A 21,013-nucleotide genomic window follows, 5' to 3' on the forward strand; every position below is an offset into this window, starting at 1 on the left:
CACTACCATTTCTCAGTGGACATGAGATTTCTCGGTTAACCATTTTTCTTCCTTTCTTGTGCATTTTTCATGCCTTAGTGCCATAACCACTATCTGCTTACTCTCAATGACTAGAGTCAGCCCTGATGTCCTCCAACCAGGAAGCTCTCCTGGAGCACATGCTCAATCTCAGGGGAGGTCCCTCTCCTATGTGCTGTCATGACACTTTGCATTTCCCTGTGAGAGGGGTCAAGATTCATGCCTCCATGAAAGCAGAGATTATGTCTAACTTATTTAGAACTGTGATGCCTGAAATGTGCTGGAAATCCAAGAGTCCACCCTGCTCAGAAAAATAAAAACCCAGCCCCAAAGAGAGTTTAGATGAGCACACAGAAGAGCGTCTGCTTCGGGACTCAGCCTGTGCACCAGAAAGCTTCCTGGTCAGAGGCCACATGAGTAGACACTAGAGGATAAATAAGAATTATCCAGTTGAAGGGTGAAGGGGCTGGGAGGCCTAAACAAGGTGAGGGGGGAAGACAAGAATAAAAAATAACAAAGTAGGAGAAACACAAATACTGGCATTTAAGAAAGGAGGCTACCTGCCTGTTTAGAACCACTCAGTTATCTAACCAGGAGGCAGTTTCTGAACCTCACCAACAGCAAATCCTTTGATGAGATAAATGTGTCACAAGGCACAAATAAAGAGGGTCCTAAAAACGATTCTTTCCATAGTTTGACAATGGGAAAAGTCAGATGATCATGAACCTTTTTGTAAAGCGACTAGAGAAGGATTATGATCTCCCTCAAATACTACAATCCCTTCTACCCTAACTTGCCTTGAAAATGGCCTAAACAACACAGTCCATCTCTCCTGCGTTCCAGTGTTAAATAGATAATATTACTGCTAAAAATGTCACAAGTCCTTTATTTTATCATGGAAGTAAAGAGAAGCTGGCTATAATAGGATTTTCCTATCAACAATCTCACTCTGAAACTTGTTTCACTACTACATTATTTTATTTAAATACAAAATATTGCATAGCAAGCAACAGAAATAGAAAATAGCAAATATCCATGTACCCACCATTCAGTTTTATGAAATCAAAACATTTTGTCATATTTAACTTCATATCTTTTTAATTTGAATGAAACATTATGAACACACTTGGAAGCCTGGTTTGTACCTCCTCCCTATATGACTTTTCACCTCCTAGAAAAAGACATTAGCATGAAGTTGATGTTCTCTTTTTAAAAATACATATATATATGAAGAATATATACGATTATTTAGTGGTTTCTTAAATATTACATGAACTAGGCATCCAGCAGTTGAGATATTCTAACAAGCCTTGCTAAAATAGGGCAGCAGAGGCTTAATGAATTATAACAAGAATCTCTATAAATATAATTTGAACTCGCACATAGGTAGGGAAATCTGGAGGTGCAAAAACATAGAGGTCAATTAAAAGTCGTAAGGGAGCACTCAAGTTCCAGCTGGGGGAATGGTAACTAAGACTCCCACATAAGGCGTGCACTTTGTATTACAATCTGTTTTTCTATGTCATTGCAAACACTTACAAATGTTAGACTTTTAGGTTTTACACATGAAAAATGACAATAAACAACTGGTGGCTTTCATTTGCTTTTCTTTGGTACTAATAAGGGTGAACGTCTTTTCATGTGTTCATTTGTCATTCTCGCTACACCATTTGTCACCTTCACGAAATGTTCACCCATTTCTCCCTTAGGTTGACTTTTGCTTATTTATTTGGAGGACCTCCTTATATATGCTGAATGCTTACTTGACATGCCACTGTACTCTTATTATAATGTCTAAAATTAAAACGATTGACCACATCAACTATCATTGAAGACACAGAGCAACTGGAAGTTTCATACACTATTGGAAGGAATATAAAATGGTACAACCACATCAGAGAATAGTTTAGTGGCTTCCTAGAAAGTTAGAAGACAACTACCACATGATGTAGCCATTCCACTGCTTTTACCAAAGCAAAATAAAAGCATACATCCTTACAAAGACTTGTACATGAATATACAAAGCTTTTGCATAGAGCTTTACCTATAATGGCAAAACACTGGAAATGATCCAAATCTCAATCAATGAGTAGATGAATAAATAAACTATTGAATGGAATACTGCTAAATAAAAAAAAAAATGAACTATTAATATACACTCCACCATGGATGATCTTAAAATAATTATGGTAACTGAAACAAGCCAGGCCAAAAAGAGGGGAAAAAAAAACACGGTACACATCATAGCATTCCATTTATAAAAATCTAGAAGGTATAAATTAATCAATAGTGACAGAAAGTAGAAAAATGATTACCTAGGGTGAGGAAATGTAAGGAAGGGCAAGGAGGAGAGATTACCAAGGTACAGAAGGAAAATTTGGGAGTGATGAACATGTTCATTACCTCGACTGTGATGGTAGTTTCATGAGTATATACATACGTCAAAATTGATGAGAGTGTGTAAATATGTTTACTTTACTGTATGCCAACTTAGCCTGTATACTTTAAACATGTATAGTTTATTTTATATCAATTATAACTCAATAAAGCTGTTCCTTAAAATCTTGTAGGAATAGTAGGAGAAATAATGCTAGTATCATCCTCAGTGGGAAAAAACTGAGCCCCCTAAGGTCAGGAACAAGATAGGGATGTCCACTCGCGCCACTATTATTCAACATAGTATTGGAAGTCTTAGCCTCTGGAATCAGACAACACAAAGAAATAAAAGGCATCCAAACTGGCCAGGAGGAGGTCAAACTTTCACTCTTCACAGATGACATGATACTCTATATGGAAAACCCAAAAGATTCCACCAAAAAACTCCTAGAACTGATTCATGAATTCAGCAAAGTTGCAGGATATAAAATCAATGCACAGAAATCCGTTGCATTCTTATTCACCAAGAATGAAGCAACAGAAAGAGAAATCAAGGAATCGATCTCATTTACAGTTACACAAAAAACCATAAAACACCTAGGAATAAACCTAACCAAAGAGGTGAAAAATCTATACACTGAAAACTATAGAAAGCTTATGAAAGAAATTGAAGAAGACACAAAAAAATGGAAAAAGATTCCATGCTCCTGGATAGAAAGAACAAATATTGTTAAAATGTCAATACTACACAAAGCAATCTACATATTCAGTGCAATCCCTATCAAAGTAATACCAGCATTCTTCACAGAGCTAGAACAAATAATCCTAAAATTAATATGGAATCAGAAAAGACCGCAAATAGCCAAAGCAATCTTGAAAAAGAAAACCAAAGCAGAAGGCATCACAATCCCAGACTTCAAGCTATACTACAAAGCTATAATCATCAAGACAGTATGGTACTGGCACAAGAACAGACACTCAGATCAATGGAACAGAATAGAGAACCCAGAAATGGACCCACAAACATATGGCCAACTAATCTTTGACAAAGCAGGAAAGAATATCCAATGGAATAAAGACAGTCTCTTCAGCAAGTGATGCTGGGAAAACTGGACAGCGACATGCAGAAGAATGAACTTGGACCACTTTCTTACACCAAACACACACAAAAATAAACTCAAAATGGATGAAAGACCTAAACGTAAGACAGGAAGCCATCAAAATCCTTGAGGAGAAATCAGGCAAAAACCTCTTTGATCTTGCCCGCAGCAACTTCTTACTCAACACGTTTCCGGAGGCAAGAGAAACAAAAGCAAAAATGAACTACTGGGACCTCATCAAAATAAAAAGCTTCCGCGCAGCAAAGGAAACAATCAGCAAAACTAAAAGGCAACCGACAGAATGGGAGAAGATATTTGCAAATGACATATCAGATAAATGGTGAGTAGCCAAAATCTATAAAGAACTTATCAAACTAAACACCCAAAAATCAAATAATCCAGTGAAGAAATGGGCAAAAGACATGAATAGACACTTCTCCAAGGAAGACATCCGGATGGCGAACCGACACATGAAAAAATACTCAACGTCACTCATCATGAGGGAAATACAAATCAAAACCACAATGAGATACCACCTCATACCTGTCAGAATGGCTAACATTAACAACTCAGGCAACAACAGATGTTAGCGAGGATGTGGAGAAAGAGGATCACTTTTGCATTGTTGGCGGCAATACAAGCTGGTGCAGCCACTCTGGAAAAAAGTATGGAGGGTCCTCAAAAAACTAAAAATAGAACAACCCTACGACCCAGCAATTGCACTACTAGGCATTTATTCACAGGATACTGGTGTGCTGTTTCAAAGGGACACATGCACCCCCATGGTTATAGCAGCACTATCAACAATAGCCAAAGTATGGAAAGAGTCCAAATGTCCATCAATGGATGAATGGATGGATAAAGAAAATGTGGTATATATACAATGGAGTATTACTCGGCAATCAAAAAGAATGAAATCTTGCCATTTGCAACTACGTGGATAAACCTGGAGGGTATTATGCTAAGTGAAATTAGTCAGCCAGAGAAAGACAAAAATCATATGACTTCACCCCTATGAGGCCTTTAAGAGACAAAACAGATGAACATAAGGGAAGGGAAACAAAAATAATATAAAAACAGGGAGGGGGACAAAACAGAAGAGACTCATAAATATGGAGAACAAACTGAGGGTTGCTGGAAGGGTTATGGGAGGGGGGATGGGCTAAATGGGTAAGGGGCATTAAGGAATGTACTCCTGAAATCATTGTTTCACTATATGCTAACTAATTTGGATGTAAATTTTCAAAAATAAAAAATAAAAATAAATTTAAAAAAAGAACAGTAGGAGAATAAAACAGAATCCTAACCATGCTAGGCTTCTGTCTTCTAAACATCTTTTCAAATACAGGTCAAAAATTTTTAAATTCCCCTAACCTTCTTTTTACATCTTTCTAAAAATAAGCAAAATAATATCTCAAGTAAATTAGAAATAGTGAGAGGGATTGGGGGCATCACAGACAAAAGGTTATCCTGGAGATATAATGGAGAGCAAGGACTGAAGTGAGAATCCAGGTCTTAAAAAGACTGTTCTTCCTCCAGGACATTCACTGTTAACCTGTTTGCTATTGATAGTAGTAATCTGTATGTCAACATACAAAATTTTCCACTGGGCCCACTCACATGGTTGAGAATCTTGCCCCATCAATCCAAGTCTGACCTAATGATAGTATGGTAAAAGAATAACACTAATCAACCTATACACTTTCTCTGCACTGATCTTAATCCATTCTCATTCTTATCAAAGGTTGTAATCATTTTTCCTTCTCAAGCTAATTCCATTTTCATGTCCTCTGGCTCCACAAGTGAAATGAACCAGCAAATCTGTAAGTTCTACTTCACTGAGGACCAGAACCACTAAGCCACAACTTAGACCAAAAAAAATAAACACAACTAGCCTTTTTTTCTTTTTTTTTAAAGCAGACTCCATGTCCAACGTGGGTCTTAAACTTATGACCCTGAAATTAAGACTCACATGCTCTACAGACGAAGCTGACCAGGCACCCCAACACAACTAGCCTTAATGATTTCAGAAAGATGGTAATTGTTAAATATTTAAGCTCCCAGAAGACAAAGGCAGATGAGTACCTACCATCTCCAAAAAGATGTGTCACAAGCCTGGTAAGCGTTTGCTTAAGGTCAAATTCAACGAGCTTTGTGGCCTCCATGGTATGTGTCTCCTGTTTACAGGCAGAACGAGAACTCTGTTCAAAGAGCTGCAGGCTTTCTCCATCCTTTATGCCAGTAAATAACTGCAAATCAAGAGGAATAAGATAAATAAAGTAAAATAAATAAATAAATAAATAAATAAATAAATAAATAAATAAATAAATAACAGTATCCTGGTCAGTCTACATGAAAAAAACATAATATGAGAATAAAATCCATTAAGTCTTCTAGCCAATCAACATACTGGAATTTGGTACCAACTCTGAACAAAGCACTATGCCACATGTTATGGAGAGTCTTTAGGGAATTAAAAAACACTGTTATGATCTTTTCTCATCTCTTCATTTCAGTTTGGCTTAATTTATAGTCATTTCCTCAAAACAGACATTATCCTCAGTGCTAATACAAATACCACTGAATCAGGTTTTCAGACTCTAAAATTATATCCCTACATCCTACAGTGTCCTTACAGTGTGACCTGAGACTAGGTAAGAAAGTATAATCCAAAAATTAAATTCTGTAATGCTCATGAAGTCAGGAAGTATGCCGGGCTTTGCTTAACCTTGTTATCACCAAAACCCAGGACATAATTTTGCCATTTACTATCCAGGTAAACACAGGCAAGTGTTATGGTAAAGAAATCTCGGGTAATGATTTGTGAAGTAGAAATAATAATACTAAATTAAGATACTCTGTGATAATTAAAATAATACATGAAAAGCATAGAGTACCTGGCACATTGCGATGCCTAAAAAAAATGTGATTATCATCAAAATCAACATTATTTTTTATTATAATTTATTGACAAATTGGTTTCCATACAACACCCAGTGCTCATCCCAACAAAAGCCCTCCTCAATGCCCATCACCCACTTTCCCCTCTCCCCCACTCCCTATCAACCCTCAGTTTGTTCTCAGGACCCAAGGAAAAAAATAAAGTTACAGACAAGAAGGGAGGCAAACCATACGAGACAATCATCATTATTAATCACAGCTATTATTAGTCATAAGCTGCTTTACCACAAAATAAAGTGTCCCCATCTTTAACAAAATAGATCTTCAGCTAGGAGAGGACTAAAGATGGAGAACTGAGCAAATGAATCTATTATTCTTTCCACCTAATGTCCCATGAAATAATTTTTTTTAATGTTTTAATTTAAAAAACTGAGTCAACTGCTGTTTCTAGTAACATTGGGGTGAATAATTAGAACCAAACCTCCTCATATTTCTACTAAAACATAATACAAAATTCTTAAAAGTATAGAAGTAACACAATAGAGAGGAATTACTTAAAATTCTACAAGAAAGCACAAAACCAGAAAACAAAAGCCAGCATAAGCCAGAGAGAAACACTGAGAATATCTGCATCTCCAAGTATCAACTGAAAAGGTGAACATTGGTCATGACAGCTTACCATGACAAGTAAGGTTAAAGTGAAAAGCCCACAGTATCTGACCAAGTTGGGTTATCAAATAAACAGCCCTAAAGCACTTCCCTCACGATAAGGATGAATACAATAGTAAATCAGTTCTTGTCAAACTTATAGTCAAGGCTCACATTTACCTGGGCAAGACAGAGAACCTCAGGCTGTGAAAATGGACTAAGGCAATTACAGACTGGTAACTCCTCTAAGTGCCAGCAAAATCAAATGAAAATCTCAGAAAAAGATTCTACTATCCTATAACTCAAATTAGTCCTATGAGAGCTGAAGACAGTGCAGCTGCCAAAGTCTATGTCTTTCAACACTTACTTTAACAGTAACTTAGAACAACAAAAAGAACAAATAAAACTATTAAACACCATGCTTTCATCACAAAACAGACAATGCCCAACTTTCAAAATGATTGTAAGTTAAAAAGGTAAGGGGGAGAAAAATTGAGGGAAAGAGAGAACAGGGGAAGTAGTGAGGTACTAAGTTTGATCTAAAATAGCCACCAGAAAGAGGAAGTGACCTTAAGTGTGAAACTGCTATGACTATTCTAGGGGATGTGACTAGGGACCACAAGAAAAGGACTGAAAAGCAAGCCCAGGTCAAAGTGACACTCTTCCAAAGGCATGGTTACAATGGAAGAGAAGAAGGTGAAAACAATGAAAGACATCCTTTGACAACTGAGGGGGGAAGAGTAAAAGAGGCAAAAGAGAAAACTTAGGACTCCATAAAATAAAGCAAATCTAAAAACTTAAGAGGATTTATAAAACTATTCCCAACCCACCTTACCAAAAAACAAACAAAAAACCCAAAACAAAAAATTCCACTAAAGACTACACTTCGCCACACTAACAGAAGAGGGCACCAGACAACTATAATTTCCTCTAAACAACCAAAACCCACAAAAAGTAACAGAAGAAAATGAAATAAAGCTAGAGAATTATTACTACCCCCTACCCCAGAAAATCAGAAAACCATTCAAAACAGATCAATAGATGAAAATCTAATCCTTTCCCCCCTTCCAAAAAAAAAGTCAAGAAGCAGAAGCAGAAGAAAAAGAAGAAGGTAACATACTACTTGAAAAGCAAATTTAATACACTAAACCAAGCATTTGGAGTACAAATAATTGCTTGAGTCAGAAACCCAAAAATTAAGAACAAAACTGTATGAAAAGCAGGAAGAAATGAAAAGAGAGTTGACCGAACTCGGGAAGGAAATAGAAGAAAACTATCTCAGAATGGAAGTCTAAATTGCAAAGTATGCAGGAGGTAACAGCCTCAATGAGGATTTAATAAGGGGCATTAAATAAAAGCAGGAAGACAACCAAGATAAGAACAATGAGGTGAAGAAAGAAAAGTCTGAGAGAAAGTGGTGGAAATAGAAGCCATGCAAAGAAGGAATAACATATATATAATTGGAAGTCCCTAAAGGAGCAGAAACAAAACACTGGAACAGGACTAATGGGCACCAGATAAAATAAGCATCTGAGAAAATGCACCTAGGAGGACAAAACACAAGACATATCCTGGGAAAAACTCTACCAGACTTCAAAGATAAAGAGGAAAAATCTCTTAGGCCTCCAGGCAAAATGACCAAATAAGTTAGAAGGGCAAAGCAATTAGACTCAAATCAAACTCTTGAAAACAACATACAAAACAGGGCAACAATGCAGCCACGTTTTCAGACAACTCAATAATAAAAAAAAAAATTTTTTTAAGTATGGACCAAGAATTTTATATCCAGCAACACTGGTCTTTGATCATCAGGTCTACAGAAAAAGTTGTAAACATACAAGAACACAGGGGATTTCACATTAATGAGTATTTTGAAGAATTCAGCAAAGAATAAACTTTCTTCAAGCACAGCATAATTGGGAAATATTCAACTAAAAAAGAAAAACTACCACATTAATGATGAATAACACATTAATGTATAAAATTGTAGATTTGACACTAAACAAAAGTAGAAATAACAGAACAAGAAATGGAAGGAGAGGGAGAAGTGGCAAGTTGAACATATACACATTGGTTACTGTATAAATGATAAGTAATACTTAGAGAACACTTTAAAACAAACTAGTAAGTTAAATAAGAAAACAGTGAAATAACATTTAAAAAGATGTAAAAATAAAGGTTACTATTAAAACAAAAATATGAATCTTTCTAAAAGGCAAAAAATTAATTTAAAAGGAAAAACACAATAAAACAAAATATATCTGGTGGACAAAGAAATAAGCTGAATATAAAATAACCATAACTACAAAATACAATTGTGGAGTTGAGATCAAACATATCAGGCATTATCAATACACGTGAATGGATTTGATTCACCTCTTAAAAGAAAAAAAGAACAAAAACATTAAATATGATCACAAAGTAGGACCCAACTAACTACATGCTGTTTACAAGAAACACACCTTAAATAATGTTAAAAATAAAGGAACAAAATAGAGTATAACAGGCAGAAACAAAAAATTAAGCACAGTAATTACAAAATTAGAAAAGGTAAAAACTCAACCAAAAAAAAAAAAACCCACTAAACATGGAAAAGACATATTAATTATCAAGTTTGCAAGTCATTATGAATACACAGTACTAACCAATGTTTACAAATCAAATAAGACAGAAATCACGCTTATTCAGAAAAAAATCCATAGAAGAAGTCCATTTTCCAGTTCATGGCTACCGTGTTGGGAGTCCCTAGAATCCTTGGAATCTCCCCGGGCCTCCAGCAGCATGATCATCTTTGACATGGCTCTGGAAGCTATTATGAGCAAGCAGCCTAGTGGTCAGCCTGGCAAAGGCACACCAGACCCCGATCCTGAGTGGTCACCACCAGTCTTCGGGAGGTGCTAGGCTCATCAGAGTCCCACCATTACCCTCCCTGTAGACCAGGCAGGATGCAGCAAGCAGAAGCAATTGGGTTCTTTCATATCAAAACAGCAAAACATTTAAAAGGAAGTTGAGAGAACCCCACTCTTTACTATCCAAGACACACCCAAGCCTTCCTGACACACTATAATCATGTGCACTGCACCACATGGAAAATAAACTCTAAGCAGCCAGCGGGGGGAGGGGGGGTGGGGAGGAGAGGAAGAAAGGGAAAAAAACTAAAATCCATAGGAGATGAAAAGGACACTTAGAAACACTAATAATATAAGAATTTAATATACCATTCTTACGATAAAATCAAGTAAACAAAATCAACTTAAGAAGATAGAAGAGCTAAACAACATAACTAATACAGGAAAGTTGATAGCCATATACATATATCTCCCCTAACAATATAAAATACATTTTCTTCTTAAAGACTCGGCAACACATAAGTACTCTCCATAAAGAAGAAATAAGAAGTATGTCCCATTATAAGAAATAATAAGCTCCATTCTGACTACAATACTATAAGCTAATAAAAGTCATTACCAAAAAACAAAGAGAACACACAGGCCCTTCTACATGGAAACTGAAAGAAAAGAAAAGGAAAAAAATCTTTCAGGCAACAATGGGACAAAGGGACAATATCCAAATACATAAGAAACTTTTTAGAAGTTGACAAAGGGCTAAAACATCACTAGAAAAATGGGAAAAAATACAGGAATATATAATTTACTAAAAAAAAAAAAAAAGAAAAAAGAAATGAAAATGACCCTTAACATATGAAACCTATTCAAAAGAGAAATGCCAATTAAAACACTGACATATTATTTCTAATCTATGACACCGGTGGAAGTGAAAAAGCAAAACATATTCTTCTCGTGAGGCTTGGGAAAACTTGTATTCACACAGACTGTTGATAGAAACAGAAACTGGAAGAACCCATTTGAAGGCAAATTTGGCAATATCTAACAAAAATTACATTCGTGTTCACCTCCTGACCCAATCATTCTACTTCTATTTACCCTGAAGATAAACCTCCGGAACCAATACTTATGTTCATTGTTTTTGTTGTAACATTATTTGTAACAACAGAGCACTAGAAACAAAGAAATGTCCATACATAAGAAAAAAGTTAAATAAACTACGGTCTATCCATACAATGGAGTACTTTGCAGATACAACAAAGAATGAAAATCTCTGAACTAATACACAATGATTACCAAGATACACTGTTAAGTGAAAAAGCAAAGGACCAAAAAAGCATTTATCATATGCTACTTTAAAAAAAATCGATTTTGTGGCTTTTCATGTAAAAAAAAAAAAAAGGAAAATAATAAAAAAATATACACAAATCTGTTCATTTGTATAAAATAAAACTGAGCAAACAGCATCAAAAAGATGAATTGAAAACTAAAGAGATGAATTTCATAAAGGAAAGGAGGTGGTAACACACTGCAGACTGGGAAGAATCAGTGAGTGGAAATGGAGTCAGAAGGTAGTAGGAGTCGGGGGATGAGACAGAAGTAAGACTTTCTTAAGTAAACTTTTTTGTATAGTCTGACATTTAGAGTCACGGTAATATTTTGTCTACTCAAAAAATTTAAAATAATAATTAAAACCCACCCAGATGTGGTGAGAACTCAAACTGAAATAATAACAGCACTAATTCTATTCTTACTAAAGGACACTGCCACACTGAAGAGGGTAGAAAAGAACCAACCAAAGTAAATGTGAAAAATTATATTTTAACTATTTTGTTAGACACAAAATTATTACAGCAAATACTGTATGTGCCAACGTTTCTGAAACTATTTGATGTTCGTTCTAGAACTGATCAAGTAAGCAAATACATTGTGGGTAAGGAGAACCAGGCAATTAACTAACTGTCAAAAAAAAAAAATGAGGAGGAAGACTAGAAAGACTCATGTGATAATGACTGGAATTGGAGGTATCAATATGAATTCATATTTTTTACACATATACAGATAAAAAAAGAAAATTAGGGGCGCCTGGGTGGCTCAGTTGGTTGAGCGGCCGACTTCGGCTCAGGTCATGATCTCACGGTCCATGAGTTCAAGCCCCGCGTCGGGCTCTGTGCTGACAGCTCGGAGCCTGGAGCCTGTTTCGGATTCTGTGTCTCCCTCTCTCTGACCCTCCCCTGTTCATGCTCTGTCTCTCTCTGTCTCAAAAATAAATAAATGTTAAAAAATTAAAAAAAAAAAAAAGAAAATTAAATAAAAGTGCATGTAGGGGTACCTGGGTGGCTCAGTTAAGTGTCCAACTCTTGATTTCAGTTCAGGTCATAATCCCACAGCCATGAAATCAAGCCCCGTGCCCCTCATCAAGCACCTCAATAGGCACGGAGCCTGCTGGGGATTCTCCCTCTCTCTCCCTTTCCCTCTACCCCTCCCCTGCTCAAGGTCTCTCTCAGGGAAAAAACAAAACAAAAAGTACATGTACATACACTTACATGTATGTATTGTCCATTGAGGGGACCTAGAAACAATGACCTTCCACTAGCAATAATGGCACTCAAGCCTGGGTTTCTAAACACCATTTTTTAATGAAAAAGCAGGGCTCCTAAAGAAATGAATGATTCCAGGGCTGAGGCAGAGAGAACACACCATGAACCTGAGATACAATGCGGAGCCAAGGAAGGATGAAAACGTGTGAAAAGAAATAGGAGACTGTTTGAAGGCGCTCCCAGTGGTCAAATTGGGGTCAACTGAAAAGCCAAATAAATCATTCTAGTAAGGAACTATAACCCACAAAATAAATAAATATCCACAAAATCATACTGATATAAATAGGTGAATAACTACATATGAAAGAAGGTAAAGGCTGGCCTTTCTAATAATAAAATTCTAAATAATAACTTTAGAAGAAATGATGGATTAAAAAAAAATGACCATTTGGCAAACACTAAAGTAGTAATCATTTCAGGCAATAATTCTCAATGAATTCTAAAGTTAGTGGGGATAAATATATTGAAAAAGAGGATATTTATATATAGCTTCAAAGTATTCTCCCACAAGAAACTTATTAATTGCAAAGGGAAGGATAATTACTTTATTGTGCAGAAATCTAATAGATGCCATATTTACCAAGTGATCAAAATTAAAAATTATACATAATGACACCATGTGCCTTTTAATTTAATACACAAATAAGGGCACAAATAACTTATAATATATATAATATATATAATATTACACATATAGTATTATAAGAGCACAAATAACTTATAATATATATAATGTATATAATATTACATAATATGTATATAATAGTACATATATATAATATTATGTAAATAGTTACTGTCCCCAAAATAATTACACAAAAAATCAGCAAGGAGTGTCAAGTATTCCTACAGATAAAAATAAAGCATTTTTGGGGCGCCTGGGTGGCGCAGTCGGTTAAGCGTCCGACTTCAGCCAGGTCACGATCTCGCGGTCTGTGAGTTCGAGCCCCGCGTCGGGCTCTGGGCTGATGGCTCAGAGCCTGGAGCCTGTTTCCGATTCTGTGTCTCCCTCTCTCTCTGCCCCTCCCCCGTTCATGCTCTGTCTCTCTCTGTCCCAAAAATAAATAAACGTTGAAAAAAAAATTTTTAAAAAAAATAAAGCATTTTTCCCTAGGAATAAGAACTACTCCAAGGATTCATTAATCAGAAAAAAGGAGGAGAGCTGAACTAGTAAGATGAAATGGAAGAAAATATTTCATTAGTAATGGTACAGAGAAAAAAAGAATGAGGTGCTCTTAGTCAAAATGCATATCCAGGTATAAGGTGTTATTATCCCCCCCAAATAAATAACTGACCAGAACTGAAAAAGCCCAGGTTCCAAAAGATACCTTTTATAATCCATTAAAAGTAAAAATCCTATTACAGGATCTAGCTGGATAACAAAAAAGAAATATTTACTCACAATCATACATTAAAAAAATACACTGTACTAACAATGCCAAGTTATTCAACTGGAGAAGGAAACTGGAGCTGGGTCTTGCAGAGTAACTCTGGCATAACTAACAAAATACATGAAAAAAGGGCCCACAGGGTGACAGCCCTGCTCTGTGTCCACTCCAAAAGATGAAGATTAGTCTTTTTATTTTTATTTACTTAATGAGATAAAAATGACACAGAACAGTATATGATTCGTAGACAACATTATGACTTCAGGTATGTATACACTGTGAAATGATCACCAAAATAACTTTTGTTAACATTTATCATCACACACAGTTACAAATTCTTGTTTTAATGATGAGAAATTTTAAGATCTACTCTCTTAGCAAGTTTCAAATATACAATACAGTATTATAGTCTACTGCCACCAGGCTGTATATTACATCACCAGGACTTACTTATCTCATAACTGGAAGTTGTAATTTTTGACCACCTTCACCCATTTTGCCTACCTCCTAACCCGCTGCCTCTGGCAACCAAGAACTTTTTCTCTATGAGTTCAGGGGATTTTAGATTTCACATATAAGTGAGATCATACATATTTGCCTTTTTCTGACATTCCACTAAGCATTGAAAACCCTCAAGGTCCATACATGTTGTAAGAAATAGCACAATTTCCTTCATTTTCGTGGCTGAAAAATATTTGTGTGTGTGTGTGTGTGTGTGTGTGTATGTGTGTGTACCACATTTTCTTTATGCATTCATCATCAATAGACACTTAGGTTGATTCCATATCTTGGCTATTATAAATAATGCTGCAATGAACATGGGGGTGCAGATATATTTCAAGATAGTGATTTCCTTTCCTTTGGTACAATACCCGGAAGTGGGATTGCTGGATCACATGGAAGTTCTATTTCTAATTTTTTTGAGGAACCTCCACGCTGTTTTCCATACTGGCTGCACAAATTTGTATTCCCACCAAAAGTGCACAAGGAATCACTTTTTTCCACATCCTTGCCAACACTTGTTACTTCTTGTCTTTTTGATAAAAACCATTCTAACAGGTATGAGGGGATATCTCATTGTGGCTTTGGTTTGTAATTCCCTGATGAGAAGTGATGTTGATTAACATATCATGATTAATCATGTTGATTAATGTGTCTGTTGGCCATTTGTATATCTTCTTTGGGAAATTTTCTATTCAGTTCCTCTTCCCATTTTTAATTGAAATTGTTTATTGACTCGTATTGGTTCTTTATATATTTTGGTTACAAAACCCAAATTAATATTTCTCTTTCTGATAGTGCGTTATTAGTGTTTAGAAACAAAACAGACTTTTGTATATTGATCTTTCAACTGGCAACTTCACTGAATTAGTTCTAGCAATTTTTTGGTTGGCTCTTTATGGTTTACTACATATAATATTATGTCATCTGCAAATAAAGATAGTTTTACTGCTTGCTTCCCAATGTGGATTCTTTTTTTGGGCCTTATTGCTTTGGATAGGACTTCCAGTACTATGTTGAATAAAAGTGACAAGAAGTGGCATACTTGTCTAGTTCCTGATCTTGGGGGAAAAAAAAAAAACCTTTCAGTTTTTCTCACTGAGTATGATGTTAGGTGTGGGCTTGTCATATATGGCCTTTATTATGTTGAGGTGGATTCCCTCTGTACACATTTTGTTGAGTTTTTACCATAAATGGATATTGACCTCTGTCAAATGCTTTTTCTGCATCCATTGGGATATGATTTTTATCCTTCATTACAGTGATATGGTATCTCACATTGATTTGCAGACACTGAAGCATCCCTGAATTCCTGCAATAAATTTCACTTGGACATGGTATGAACTTTTGAATGTACTGTTGAATTCAGTTTGCTAATACCTGTGTTAATACTAGTTGGGAATTTTTGCATCTATGATCATCGGGGTATTGGCCTCTACTACAGTCATATCTCATGTTATTGTGTTCACTTTCTTGCACATCACAGAAATTGCATTGTTTACAAATCAAAGATTCAAAACTTCATTGGAGGAAGTAACGTGTGGTGAAAATAGCAAGAGAACTAGAATTAGAATTGGTGGGGCACCTGGGTGGCTCAGTCAGTTGAACATCCAACTTTGGCTCAGGTCATGATCTTCCAATTGTAGGTTCAAGCCCAACAACAGGCTCACTGCTGGCAGCACAGAGCCCACTTTGGATCCTCTGTCCCCCTCTCCTCTCTCTCTGCTCCTCCCCCACTTGCACGTGCATGCACGCACACTCTCTCTCTCTCAAAAATAAACATTAATAAAAAAAGAAGTGGAACCTGAGGATGTGACTGAACTGCTGCCATCTTATGATACAACTTTAACAGATGTGGAGTTGCTTCTTATGGATGAGCAAAGGAAGCAGTTTCTGGAGATGGCATCTACTCTGGTGACGATTCTGTGATGACTACTGAAGTGATAATAGGATTTATATTACATAAATTTAGTTGGTAAAGCAGCAGGTTTGAGAAGATATACTCCAATTCTGAAAGTTGTTCTACTGTGGATAAAATGCTATCAAACAGCATAGCATGTCACAGAGAAATCAACTGTGAAAGGAAGAGTCAACTGATGCTGCAAACTTCATCGTTGTCTTAAGAAAATGCCACAGCCACTCCAACCTTCAGCAACCACCAGCCTGATCAATCAGCAGCCATCAACGTTAAGACAAGACCCTCCATCAGCAAAAAGATTACAACTCATTGAAAGCTCAGAAAATGGTTAGCATTTTTTAGCAATAAAGAATTTTTAATTAGGGTATGTACATTGTTTTTTAGACATAATGTTATTGCATACTTAATAGACTATAGTATAGTGTAAACATAAATTTTATATGCACTGGGAATCCAAAAAATTCATTAGACTCGTTTTACCAAGATATTCACTTTATTGTGGTGGCCTGGAACTGAACTTGAAATATCTCCAAAGAATGCCTGTAATTTCCTTCATTATATTGTCTTTGTCTGCAAACAGGGCAACAGGGTAAAATAAGTTTAAAAGTGCTCCCTCCTCTTCTGTTTTTTTGAAAAGTTTGAGAAGGATTGGTATCAATTCTTTAAATGTTTGGAGGAATTCAGTAGTGAAGCAATCTGGTCCTGTGCTTTTGTTTATAAGGAAGTTCTTGATTACTGTTTCTATCTCCTTATTCATTATTGGTCTGTTCAGATTTTCTATTTCTTCATAATTCAATGTTGGTAGATTATGTTTCCAGGAATTTATCCACTTCCAAGCTGTCCAATTTGTTCACATGCAATTGTTTATAGTAGTCTCATCATTTATATTTCTGTAGTATCAGTTGTAATGTCTCATCTTTTATTTCTGATTTTATTTATATTGAGGCTTCTTGCGTTTTCTTCTTGCTAACTCTAGCTAAGGTTTTATCTATTTTGTTAACCTTTCCAAAAATACAACTCTTAATTTCATTGTTTTTTTTTTTTTTCCTATTTGTCTTTTCAGCCTCTATCTTGGTTATTTCCACTCTATCTTTGTTACTTCCTTTCTTCTACTAACTTTGGGCTTCATTTATTTTTCTTTTTCTGGTTCCTTGAGTTGTAAACTTAGGCTGTTGATAGGAAATATTTTTTCATCCTTAATTTTAGATGTTTATCACTATGAACTTCCCTGTTAGAACTGCTTTTGCTGCATCCCATAAGTTTTATTACATTGTATTTCCATTTTAATTTGTCTCGTGACATTTTTTTATTTCTCTTTTGATTTCTTCTTTGACTTACTGGCTGTTAAGTAGCATGTTGTTTAATCTTCAATATTTATGAATTTTCTAGCTTTCATCTTTTATTTATTTCTAGTTTTATACCATTGTGACCAGAAAAGATGTTTGATATTACTTTATTAAGATTTCTTCTGGGACCTAACATAGACATGGCCTATCCTGGGGAAAGTTCATCAGTGTTCATGAAGAATGGGTATTGTGCTTCTATTTGGATGGAATGTTCTATAAATGTCTGGTAAGTACATCTGGTCTAATATAGAGTTTTAAGTCCTCTGTTTCCTTATTTTTTTTTTTTTTCTGTCTGCATGATCTATTAATGAGAGTAGGATACTGAAGTCCCCTACTATTACTGTATAGTTGTCTATTTCTCCCTTTGGGTGGGTTAATCTTTGCCTCATATATTTAGGTGCTTTTATGTAGGGTGTATAAACATTTATAAATTTTAAATATCCTCTTGTTGGATCGACCCCCTTTACCATTACATAACGATCTTCTTTGTCTCTTATTAGTCTTTCTTAAAGTCTATTTTGTCTTATATAAGTATGATATCCCAGCTTTTACTGGATTTCTATGTGCATGCAATATCTTTTTCCATTCCTTCACTTTTGGTCTATTTGTGTCCTTAACTCTGAAATACGTTTATTTATCAGTCTCTTATAAGTAACATATAGTTGAGTGTTGTTTTCTAAATCCATTTAGCCACTTTATGTCTTTTGATTGGAAGACTTCCATTTACATTTAAAATAATTATTGATAGGTATGTACTAATTAACATTTTGTTAGCTGTTTTCTAGTGGTTTTGTAATTTCTTCATTCCTTTTTTTTCTTGCTCTCTTCCTTTGTGATTTGATGATTTTTCTGAAGTGGTATACTTAGGTTCCTTTCTCTTTCTCTTTTGTGTATCTATATTACAGGTTTTTGTTGTGTGGTTACCATGAGGTTTATATAAAATACAGTGGAGTTGTAACAATTTATTTTAAGTTGATAACATCTTAAGTTTGAACACACTCTAAAGTTCTACATTTTATACCCCCCATTTACATTTTTAATGTCATGATTTACATCTTTTTATCTCATGCATCCATTAACAAATTATTATAGTTATAGTTATTTTCTAATACTTTTGTCTTTTAACCTGCATAATAGAGTTATAAGTGATTAACCCACCAGCACTAAAACATTAGGTTATTCTGACTTTAACTACATAACTAACTCTATCCTTGAGATTTATACTTTATGTTTTCCTGTTACTAATTAGCACCCTTTTATTTCAGCTTAAGGAAATCCCTTTAACAATTAAGACCACTCTAGATGAACTCCTTCAGATGTTTCTTGCCTGTTAAACTCTACCTTTTCTTTAATTCTGAAGGACAGCTTTGCTAAGTATAGTATTCTTGGTTGAGCAGCTTTTTCTTTTGGCACTATGGATATATCATGCTACTCTTGCAAATTTTGCTAATAGTCTTAAGGGGTGGGAGGGTGTGTGGGGGTTCTCTTGCACATAACAAGGTTTTTTTTGTTGCTGTTGTTGCTTTTAAGATACACTCATGTCTGGAACTTAAGAAACAAAACAAACAGGGGTGCCTCAGTGGCTCAGTCAGGTAAGTGTCAGACTTCAGCTTAAGTCATAACCTCAAGGCTCATGAGTTCGAGCTCCGCGTCAGGTTCTGTGCTGACAGCTCAGAGCCTGGAGCCTGCTTCAGATCTGTCTCCCTCTCTCTCTCTGCCCCGCCCCCACTCACACTCTGTCTCTCTCCTTCAAAAATAAAAATAAACATTAAAAAAAAAGTAACAAAACAAAGACAAACAAAAATATAGACTCCTAAACACAGAGAACAATTGATGGATGCCAGAAGGCAGGTGGGTAGGGGGGACAGGTGAAATAGGTGAATAGGAGTATACTTATCATTTATGAGCACTGAGTAATGTATAGAATTGTTAAATCATTATATTGTATACTTAAAACTAATATAACACAATATAATTATACTTAAATTAAAATTAAAAAAAATTTTTTTACAAATGTGTAATAACTATGACCAGTGATGCTCCCAGTCAATTGTATAGCAAACAATTCCATTAAAGTTTGAAACCTGTCAGCTTAGTGATTCACAGTTATGGAATAGACCTGCTTTAGCAGGACAGCCGGCCTGGAGGTTGGAGGATAAGGGCTCTCCATGACCACTATATGATCTTTTGGAAGCCCCTTCCCCTCTGAGCCTGGTCTCTTAGTTAAAGACATTTCATTTTTAAACAGTCTTAGAACAGCATGTACACTAGATCCCCATTATTGGAAACAAACCCAATACTTAAATTACTCCTTGGAACAAACAGATCTATAATATGTATTCTGATAATTGAATATTAATATTAAAATAGAATACAGCAAATGGCAATAAGCAGGAACGTCAGCATTTTTGTTCATTCCTCTTCTACCTCTGGAAATTGAGTTATCTGAAAGACGGATTATTTGATAATGCCCACGTTTGCATACAGACTTTGATTTTTTTTCCTGTATTTGCTCTAGTGTGGTGGTCCTCAAATTGTAGTTTGTACAAGGTTTGCTATAGATTGTTAATGATTTAAAATAAACAGTTTCTACTTCCTGGGTGAAAAAAAAATTTTTTATAAAGATTCTCTCCTTGGATGTGGAGAAACAGGAACCCGCTTGCACTGTTGGTGGGAATGCAGATTGGTGCAGCCACTCTGGAAAACAGTGTGGAGGTTCCTCAAAAAATTAAAAATAGACCCACCCCATGACCCAGCACTAGCACTGCTAGGAATTTACCCAAGGGATACAGGAGTACTGATGCATAGGGGCACTTGTACCCCAATGTTTATAACAGCACTCTCAACAATAGCCAAATTATGGAAAGAGCCTAAATGTCCATCAACTGATGAATGGATAAAGAAATTGTGGTTTATATACACAATGGAGTACTACGTGGCAATGAGAAAGAATGACATATGGCCCTTTGTAGCAACATGGATGGAACTGGAGAGTGTTATGCTAAGTGAAATAAGCCATACAGAGAAAGACAGATACCATATGGTTTCACTCTTATGTGGATCCTGAGAAACTTAACAGAAACCCATGGGGGAGGGGAAGGAAAAAAAAAAAAGAGGTTAGAGTGGAAAAGAGCCAAAGCATAAGAGACTCTTAAAAACTGAGAACAGGGGCGCCTGGGTGGTGCAGTCAGTTAAGCGTCCGACTTCAGCCAGGTCACAATCTCGCGGTCCGGGAGTTCGAGCCCCGCGTCAGGCTCTGGGCTGATGGCTCAGAGCCTGGAGCCTGTTTCCGATTCTGTGTCTCCCTCTCTCTCTGCCCCTCCCCCGTTCATGCCCTGTCTCTCTCTGTCCCAAAAATAAATAAACGTTGA

General features: G+C 35.9%; 1 protein-coding gene across 22 annotated transcripts in view; it reads right to left on the bottom strand.

Moving 5' to 3' along the window:
• Positions 1 to 21,013, bottom strand: part of FARS2 (phenylalanyl-tRNA synthetase 2, mitochondrial) — a 621,462-nt gene that overhangs the window by 434,324 nt on the left and 166,125 nt on the right. For all 22 annotated transcript variants that reach the window (XR_005786117.1, XR_005786118.1, XM_040460421.1 and 19 more), the window contains one exon: positions 5,584 to 5,743. Coding sequence is in view for 20 of the 22 variants with exons in the window: in XM_040460421.1 (XP_040316355.1) it covers positions 5,584 to 5,743 (160 nt within the window). In the remaining 2 variants the exon portion in view is untranslated. The remainder of the gene's footprint in view (positions 1 to 5,583; positions 5,744 to 21,013) is intronic.

This window comes from Herpailurus yagouaroundi, unplaced genomic scaffold, assembly GCF_014898765.1.
Source record: "Herpailurus yagouaroundi ecotype Mexico unplaced genomic scaffold, PumYag 250, whole genome shotgun sequence".
Lineage (NCBI taxonomy): Eukaryota > Metazoa > Chordata > Mammalia > Carnivora > Felidae > Herpailurus > Herpailurus yagouaroundi.